General features: G+C 52.0%; 1 protein-coding gene across 3 annotated transcripts in view; it reads right to left on the reverse strand.

Annotated features, from left to right (window-relative positions):
* Window positions 1-9,515, reverse strand: part of DIP2B (disco interacting protein 2 homolog B) — a 68,212-nt gene extending 58,697 nt beyond the window's left edge. For all 3 annotated transcript variants that reach the window (XM_032204815.1, XM_032204814.1, XM_032204813.1), the window contains exon 1: window positions 9,242-9,515. In XM_032204815.1, the coding sequence (XP_032060706.1) occupies window positions 9,242-9,329 (88 nt within the window). In that variant the 5' untranslated portion in view covers window positions 9,330-9,515. The remainder of the gene's footprint in view (window positions 1-9,241) is intronic.
* Between the last annotated feature and the right edge of the window lie 211 nt (window positions 9,516-9,726).

The raw sequence follows: 9,726 nt of genomic DNA on the forward strand, positions 1-9,726 counted from the left end.
TCTGTGCTCTGAACGGTGCAGAGGAGTAAGGTGCTAAGAGGTGTGAGCATCCTGAGCTGCTACTGCTGCCAAAAGCTGTGTTGTGAGACCAGGGCTGCAAGGTGGGGACACCCCAAGACCACACGAGCTCTTCTCTGGCTTCCAGACCCAGTAAAGAGTCTTCTGAAGCAAACCTCTCAGCATCGCCCCCCTCCTTTTGTACACACAACCGAGCTGGAGCCTTACAAGAAGCCCTGTGTCCAGCCACCCAAACGCCAGCATTTGCTACAACCACTCCTGCGGGACAAATAACAATCTTTCCTAAATGCCAGCAATGGAAGACCTTTAATAGGCACTTTCCATTTCTGTTCAATTAAGGAAAGAAATGGGCAGCGCGGTTTAACGAGCTGCAGATCTGTTTCTCTCTCCAGCAGCCCCACCGAGGATCAAGGACCTTTTATCTCCGTTGGGATCGCCTGACTCGGCTCTCCACCGCTCGGTGAGTAAGCACAGGCTGGAATTTGCCATGTCACTTCCAGCTCCTCGGTGTAATTCTCCTTCTCCTCACCACAGTGACAGCGCAGGAATGTCAGCTGCTGCATTCGAGGCAAAACCGTGCTCACCACGCGCCTCGCTTTCTTGACAGGAAGGCACCGAGTGACCTTTTCCAACCTTCTGGTGACTTTGCTCGTGCCTCTTTCTAGAAATAAACCAGAAAACTTCAAAACCTCAGGTTTTCTTCTCCTCCTCAGGTTTCTTTTGGCCGGTCGGCTTATCTGCGTGATCGTTGTCACCAGGAGCACACGCAGCTTCCAGCGGGTAATTACAGTGAAAGGCGATGATGAGGACGTGACGAGTAGGCAAAGAAAACAGCCTTATCAGGACGTCCCTACTGACATACGTGCGCTCATCGCTGCTCTCGGCGAGGCAGTTGGAGTACTTCTAGCAAAGGTTCTTCCTATCGAGATGGTTCTTCATTTCAAAGACTGAGCAGCACTCTAAATGAAAAGCTGAGGTGTGAAGGTAGAGGTGACAGCAGGTGACACGTCCTCACCTGGCTCTGCCCTCGCCGGAACGGTGGCTGCAGAGCTACGTAACGAAGCCACACGTAGGGACAGGACCCGAAACCCAACCTGCCAACTCTCAATCTTGTGCTTGATCAACCTTGAGATCCCACCCTTCCAATTTATGGCCAAGCACAACTCACCTTGTCTGCCTGTTCCCATCCTCCTGGGCACCCTGACGGCCCCCAGCTCAACGCCCTCCGCCCAGCCGCCGGCCACCCCGGGGCCAACCACAAAAATCGATCACACATGAGATTACTGGGGGAAAAATACTTAATTCTTGCCTTCCCTTAATGACATTCAGCAGCTACGAAGGAGGAGCTGAAGTACCACATGATCGATCAATTCCCAGCAGAACTGGGCTTTGTCTGCGCTGGTGGCTGCGGTGACACCGGTGCCTCCCCTCTGCGCCGGGAGCTGTCAGGAGAGGCAGGCAGAAAGCACAACCAACACCTCGATTTTGCCTCCCTCCAGCGAGTTACCTACACTGCTCTCAGAGAAATTTATTATAAACTCATATTAGAGGAACACAAGAGGTCCTAAACGACAGTTGCTTAATGCAGAATGAGTGCACATATTTCCAGGTCGCAGCTAAATCCTCCTCTCTGCAATTTACACTTTATTTCCAACAACAGGACAGTTCTGTTCCCCAAATCCTTTAGGACCAAGGTACAGGAACATCCCTGTTAACACCACGAGACAGGCCAAACATCCCAAACAATCCTTTTCCACTGCTGCACTTTAGACCTGCTGTTTGACATTAGTCCTGCTCCCAGAGGCAAAATGGGAGTGCTTTAGCCACTAAGTCGAGCAGCTCCCACGGCTATAGCCATCCGAGCTGGAATGCATTATTCCTGCATTAAAACATATGTTTGTGAAGGCAGCTAGCCATCCGGCTGTTCTGCGAGAGATTACAGAAGACCTAATTTTATCAGGCTGGGATACAATTCTCTTGGTTATTTTTGCTCCCTAGGGTCAGGGAGCTGGTGAAAGCAGGTTGCCTGACTGCTGGGGAACAATTCCGAGAGGCTCAGTTGCTGATCACCGAGGCACTGAACTCACATCCCAGGTTCCCAAAATACATCCGTGCATGCCCAGGCTCTGCGGGCTCCCACCCCCATGGAATTCAAAGTCCAGACAGACCCAGTCGGTATCAGCAATTCTCAAGTCAATAAGGGACAGAAAAAGTTTACATTGGGAGAGAAGTTCTACAACTTTAAGCTTTTTTTTTTTTTTTTTTTAAATCCTACTCAGCTGAAGTTACAGGAAACAAAACAAGGTGTTTGCTCACTAGAGCAGAAAGGAGGAGTTCAGTCACTAATACATCGACAATCTTTGGTATAAATACAACCTCTGCCGCCTGCCTGTACTCCAAGGAGTGTTTTAGACCCTCTTCGATTTGAAGCTGGAAAAAAAAAAAGCAAGCAGATAGAAATAGGCATCTTACTCAGAAAAATACCCAGGCAAGAGTGAAAACACAGCGCTGGCAAACATTACTCAGAATGAGAAATACAGGTGTGAGGCTTTTCCCAAGACTTGTCATCGAAATGTAATGGGAAAATTTGTGCAGCAGATGGAATGCTGCTGCCTGCAGAGCATCCGTTAGCTATAAATCACCGTTTCCCTCACACATGGTGCAAATTTAAGGATCTTCCATTCTAATTAATAGAACGAGACATCCTGGCCTGATGACTCTTCCCTGATTTCATAAGCTCCACGAAAAATTTGGGATTGAATCAACCTCCACAGGAGAATGCTTCAGCTCCTCAAGCCGACCCGCTCCAAAACGCGGTGGAACAGCTCGCTGCGATTCAGGAAATGCTTTTTATAACTTTGAGGCACGCAGTTTAAAGAAATCCATTTTAAGAAATTATCTGAACGTTAGATTTGAAACAAATCAAAACAGGAAACTATTCAGCTTCTGCTTGCACCTCTGGGACGTCTCACCATTAGTTCACTCTTTGGCTTCTGAAACGTGCCACTGAATAAACACGATAAACCCGATGAATAGAAAGCTTCATGACAAAAACTAATCAGAGGGGACCAGGAAGGAACCCATCCCCCTTTCTGACACGTTACCCATGAGCCAGAAGCATGAGGGGTCCTCTGCATGCCTGCTTTTCCATGGAGCTCCGAGTATTTTGTAGCTGGATGTAGTTTGGAAGAGCAGCCCTCCGGCTCCGCGCCGCTCTGCTACCACCCAGCCCGTTTCCCACTTAGTATTTCATGCCCCAGACTTTAAAATAGAAAACTGGAGATGGGTTATCTAGGACAGCACAACAGGAACGCCAGAGGAGGCTTTTCTGCAGGCACGGCAGGCCAAGGGGCCTGACTGATGTTTCCTGAGCACCCAGCTCAAAGTGCAGATGCCACCACGACGAGGAATCATCGCTACCAGACGTGCCCCGCGCCCAGCTGAGGGGAACTGGTTCCAACTCCAGCAGGGCTTCAGAGAAGCAGTCGGGGAGGAGGTGGAGGACTGCCTTTAAAGCCTCTAATTTCCTCCTCTCCCCAAGGCAAAGGGTCAGGGCTGCAGCTTTTAAAAATAGCCCCGAAGTCGCTCCTTGTTTCCTAAGGACTGGAGGGAGAGCACAAAACACCCGCACATTCTTTGCCTCTCCTGGCTATTCTTTGCTATCCCAACCTGCCTGCTCCAAAAAAGCTTCCTTGTACGGTAAAACCTACTCCCAGGCACAGGCTAGGCAAAATATTTCTCCCAATTTTTGCGTTTAACTCTCCCCAAACCGTCAATCACTTTTCCCACTCTTTAAATTTGCAGTGCTCCCATGGACCTCCCGCTGGAGGCACCGGTGACAGATTTGTTACTCTGCTCCTCTGCTGCCCGTGACTTGAGCTGCATTTCCTTTTCCTGCAAGACAGCCATTGCGAGGAACCCACGTGCTACCACGCTCGCACCACTTCTTCCTGCGTTGTAAAGCTTAAGAAAATACACCACCATTAAAAGCGAAGGCTCTTAGCAGGATCTTCAGAAAGCCAAGCAAGGCAGGGACAATCACCTCCGAATTTGCGTGAACAACTCTCTGTGACGTGCTCCAAAACGATTTTTCTGCATTTCAAAGCACTGCCTCGGAACTGCACCTTTGTTGGCTGCGCACAGAAAGGCTCCGTCAAAGCCCTGCACAGATTTCTCAGCAGATTTGGTACCCATCAGCTGTCAGTCCTGCAGGTGAATTAAGGAAGCAACATAAAAGCTTTCCCATTCCTAGTTTTGCCTAATGCAAGACTTGTGGGTACAATGCGGCATAAATGCACAAAAACCACCTGTAGGTCCTGCTAGCTGCAAGAAATCAGATCCGACTCGCTCATGAGCTCTGCAACCTCTTCCCTGCTGCAGAAGTTTCCCTCTGAACAGGAGGAAGGAAAGAGAAGTGAAACCTTTCTGCCCACTCAGCAAACTCCACATAAGCAGACCTCACTCGGACAGTTGCTTCTTTTGACTCTTCTCTAAACCTATTTAAGTGCTGGACTTCAGCTGCTGAGCGTGCGAGAAGAGATCCTCTCCTGCTTTGGTAGGTGCCTGGCAGTCAAAGAATGAAAACCAACAAGCGCAATTTTGGGGAGAACAGAAAAAACACCACGATTCCGTAGGAATTTTTCAAGCCAAACAAAATAAAGCCTCTACCCACTTGCTTGAGTCAACATGTTTTCTTCCAGTAAGGTTCTCTCCTATTTGGCTGGCCTTCAGACCTGGGTTTCAACTGTTTTGCTGATACTACTTTTTCCACGCATGCCACCATCCTTGCACTTTCTTCTGAAAACCCTTACGCGAAGCTTTCCTCCGCAGCCAGCCTCGATTCTTCAGTAAGAGACAATCAGCTTGAAAAGGAACAAACACAGGTGCACGAAGCCATTCACAGAAACACCCACACAAGATCACAAACCAGACAGCCAAATGGATGTTTAACCAGAAAAGTAAACAGAAACCAGCTCCTTCTGTACATGAGGTAAGAGCAGCGCTATGATAACGCTGTCACACAACCCAGAACGGACAAATCGTGTTCCGAGCCCGAGCTGCTATCAGAGGAATTCCTCGTTATTACTAGGTGGAGTTCCCCCCTCCCCTTACCTCATCCTCTCACAGGTGGCACAAGCTGAAGTTCACGCTGCTCACATCCCTTTACTAGGTAAAAACCAGGGGAGGAACCACAGTCAAAGGAAACTCAGCAGCCAAGTAAGCTCTTTATGCGAGGACTTAACCCGCTCAGAGACGAGCTGGCCCATCCAGCGTGGGCTGGGAGACAGCTCCCTGAGCAGAACAGCAAATCCCAGCCCCATTGTGCCAGGACCAACAGCCACAGTCCCAAAATGTGCAAATCTACTGAACACGCTTAATTAAAGCCATCTGAACCTGGCCATGCCAGGGTTTCCTAGCTTGAGGAACCAAAGTGTGATGAGGTTAACGGGAGGGGAGCTGCTGGAGAGTTCCCCCAGAGCATCAGAGCGCCTGGGCACCCAGAAAGGGTGCTGGAGTGCTTTGTGCTGGCCTTTTAGCCTGGCCATGGGAGGAATTGAGAGCTTTTCTGTGCCCTGCAAGTGCACCAGCAGGCACTGGGAGCCTTGTAGGACACAGCACGGTGTAGAGGATACAAAGTCACCTTCACACACAGCTGCAGCAACACCCCAAAGGTGTAAAGCCGAGCTCCTGCGCTCACAGAACCACGAGACCTCTAATTTTTCTGACCCCCAGCCGATGGTGGGGGTAAAGCCTTTTAAGTTCACATCCCCGGCACCTTTACTCATTAGGCAGCAGCAGATGCAAATACAAAGCCAGCCCTTCCCATCATTACCGATGCAGGACGTGGGCGTTACTGACAGATGAAAAAAGCACTCGAAAGAAAAAAAAAAATAACCCTAAAGTGAGAAAAGAAGGAAAACATGAGTAATCAGTAGGTTCCAGGTTCCACACAGCTCCATGACTTAATTCTTCGCTTGTGTACGGTTATTGTTATTCAGCCTAATTAGAGGCAACAACACCGGTCCCTTCTGCAAAGAAGGGAGATGTGTCCATAAAACACGCTGCTTCAGGTTTGGATCTGATGCACTTGGCATTAATGGAAGACAACTGAACCCTTATCTAAGCTCTTCAAGTAATAAAGGAGACTCAAATCAATCGCCGAGGCCAAATAAAGGCTCACAATGAAAGACCCAAAATAAAAAGACAATTTCTCCTGCTGAAACAAGAAGGACTGCTCCCTGAAGCTTTTTTGCTGTTTTGCTGAGACATTTGAGTTGTGTTCAGGGATGGGGCTCCTGTTACTTCCACGCTGACCACGGGGCTCCGCAAGGAGCAGCCCTGGGATGGCAGAGGTGTAATTAGCCCTGTTGTCCTCTCCGCGTAGATTGCTCCTGAAGAAAGTCTCACGGCTCATCACGGCAAACTATGATTTCTATTTTAAGCATACATTAAACTAATCCTTCTGTTCCACTTTGCATCCTGCTTGCTGACACAGCACCTCGAACGAGCGCAGTGCCAGATAAGATTTTAATACAGTCTTTCCCCCATATTGTTATAAATCCTGTAAACTGGGAAAGTTCAGGGGAACGCACAGGCAACTTGCTCACACTCCCAGCCCGCATCCGAAGCCACAATTCCTCCACCAGTCTGCCCAGCGCTCCCCACCGTGGGATCCCACCGAAGGCAGAGCGCTCTCCCACCTCCCCGTCCGTGCCCCAAAAGGAGGTGTTCGTCCTCAGAAAGCCCCCAAAAACATTTACACACCGAACAAGAGGCAAGCCCGGGGACAAACAAAGCTGCAGCAAGGCAGGGGGGGAAGGACGAAGCATCTTTATCGGAGCAGGAACAAATCAGTCAAACACAAAGCACGACTGCCACTCGAATAAAATGCTTCTATTCAATATTGTTTACCATCAACAGATCCATAGTTATACTCGGCTGAACAATGCACGCATACACCTTAAAATCTTTAAGCTTAACTCTCAAAGTAGGGCGTATTTTCAAGAAGCACACAATGACATTACCTCACTGACTCACCCCGCTCCTTACAGGGCAGACCTCAGCTATCTCAGAAGCCAGATACCAGGAAGAATGTTTCCAAGCAGCTTGGGGCCACAGTCACACAAAATTCTTTGTACTCGAAGCTTTTTGATGAAAAAAAAAAAAGTGAGCTGCGCCAACAAATCCATAATATGCATATTAAAGAATCAGGGTACTAAATCCATAAAGTGGTAGTGGATTTAATATCCACAGAGTTACTTACATAACGTAGGAAACTTCAGTGTAAAAGCAGGGAAGTTTAAGCTGTTAGAAGCTTTTTAAAGATTAGCATGATGTCATAGCCAGCCATTCTAGCAAAAGGGTTTAAAAAAAAAAAAGTTTGCAGGACTGCATATAGCAGGGTCAGGCCACAATGGTCTCTCAGTATCACACGAAACAGAAAATACAAGCAAAAGCTTAAGAACATTCATCAAACTCTTCTTCACGAAAGCATTGCTTCATATTGTATTCTGAGTGACCTAAGAGGATGTTCTTCAATCCTTTGCTATCACGGAGCACCCGAAACCAAACAGCAGATAGAGTTATCACTTTAGTTAAATGTTTACAGAAAGCATATCTGAGAAAGATTTGACAAAAAAGCCACCACCAAGCAGCGAGCATTGGATGTTTAACTACAAACAACTCGCGTTGAGCTCTACCACTGCCTCTTCTAAAGGCTTAGCACTGGACACCACGGCGGGCAGCTCAGGGAGCGAATTCCCAACCTTCCAAACTTCAGGGCTCCTTTAGGCGCTGCACGTTCTGGGACAAAGTGACAGAGCAAAGGTGTCACCGCAGCCTGATTTTTCATGAATTTCCATGCTAAGGGTGATGACTGCGACCACGCCGATGACGCCGCTCAGGGCCCTGCTGGATTTGAAGGTGGGCGACACGGAGCTACCTGCCCGGCAGCCTCCAGCCTCGTCCCCCGGCTCCGCGGGGGAATTTACAACAAAGCTGCACGGCGAGCGGCGGGTTAGGCACCAGGAAACAAAGACGGACCCGTGCAAAACGGGAAACAAATTCGCTGGGTTTTGTTCTCGGCGAACAAGCGTTGAGCTCTCGTCCTGACTGCGGCTAGGCAAAACAACTCGGGGAGCGACGAAGCAGCCGCTTGTGCCTCCCTCGGTCACCCTCTGCTCCTCCGAGCCCCCACCTCAGCACCCCAGGCCCATCAACCTACAGGGGCGATGCCAGGACACGGGGAGGGAGCCAGGTTGGGTTGGGTGGTCCCCAAATGACGCCCACAGGCAGGGTCCTTCCTTGCCCCACTCCCCACAGTGGGCATGGGGCCCCCTGACACAGCCCGGGCCTCCCTCGGCAGCCTCCGCTCCGCACACGGGCACAATCCCGGCCTCCGCAGTCCCAGGGCCTCCGGCACACAACCACGCGCCCGGCTCCTCCACAAGGAGATTTCCCCCCCCCTCAGAGGCTGCCCCCTCATAGGGAGCCCCCCCCAAAATCCTCCTTGACACCGAGAACCCCCTCCACGTCCCCAAAATACACACCCAGACCCCCCCCATCACACCGAGGACCCCCCCACGCACACACACGAAGCACCCCCTCGCAGCAAGAGCTTCCCCAAAACGCACCCAGAACGCTCCTCATGGTACCAAGACCGCCCCACACAGCCCCAAAACACACGCAGGGACCCCCCCATCACACCGAAGACCCCCTCAAAACACGCACAGGGACCCCCTCGTCACACCGAGAACCCCCCTAAAACACACACAGAGATCCCCCCATCACACTGACCCCCCCAAAAAAACAAAGAGACCCCCCCCCATCACACGGAGGACCCCATAACCCACACAGGGATCCCCCCATCACACCAAAAACCCACATACGGCCCCAAAACACGCACAGACGCCCCCTTCACACTGAGACCCCCCTCTTCCCACAGAGAACCCCTCTAAAACACACACCGAGACCCCCCAACCGCACCAAGGACTCCCCCACACACCCCCAAAACACCCCCGGCGGCTCCCCCTTCACACCGAGAACCCCCCAAAACACCCCCAGAGACCCCCCCCCTCACACCACGAACCCCTCAAACCACACACGGGGACCTCACTTCACACCGAGGACCCCCCCCCCCCAGGGACCCCCCCACACCCCGTTCCGTGCCCCTAACCCCACAGAAGCCCCCCCCAAGACCCTCACCCCCCCACCCCACAGGCACCTTCCGACAGCTCCAGCTCCAGCTCCGCCAGCTGCTCGCGGACCTCGCGGGGCAGCGAGGAGACGCCCGCGGCCGCCGGTTCGGCCATGGCGAAAAGAAGGGGACGGGGAAGGAAAAAAGGGAAAAGGGAAGGGGAGGGGAAAGGGGAAAAAGGGAAAAGGGACCCCCCCGCCCCCGGCAGGCCCGGCCGCCGAGCTCGGTGCGGCTCCGGCTCAACGCCGGGGGCTCCGGGTCGCGGGCGCGGCGGGAGCGGCCGCCACCTCCGCCATGCTGAGCCCCAGCGCCGCCTTCGCGTCACGGGGCGGGACGGGGCGGGAAGGAAGGGCCCGAGCGGCCGCTAAAGCTCGCTGCCACCGCGCCCCCCGGCGGCACGGCACAGCCCGGTTCCCTCCCGGTCCCCTCAGCTCCCTCCGGGTCCTCTCGGTGCAGGTTCCGAGCTGGAAAACAGCCGCAAAACAACGCCCCCCCCCCCACCCCGTTCCCCG

This window comes from Aythya fuligula, chromosome 29 (genome assembly GCF_009819795.1).
Source record: "Aythya fuligula isolate bAytFul2 chromosome 29, bAytFul2.pri, whole genome shotgun sequence".
Taxonomy (NCBI): domain Eukaryota; kingdom Metazoa; phylum Chordata; class Aves; order Anseriformes; family Anatidae; genus Aythya; species Aythya fuligula.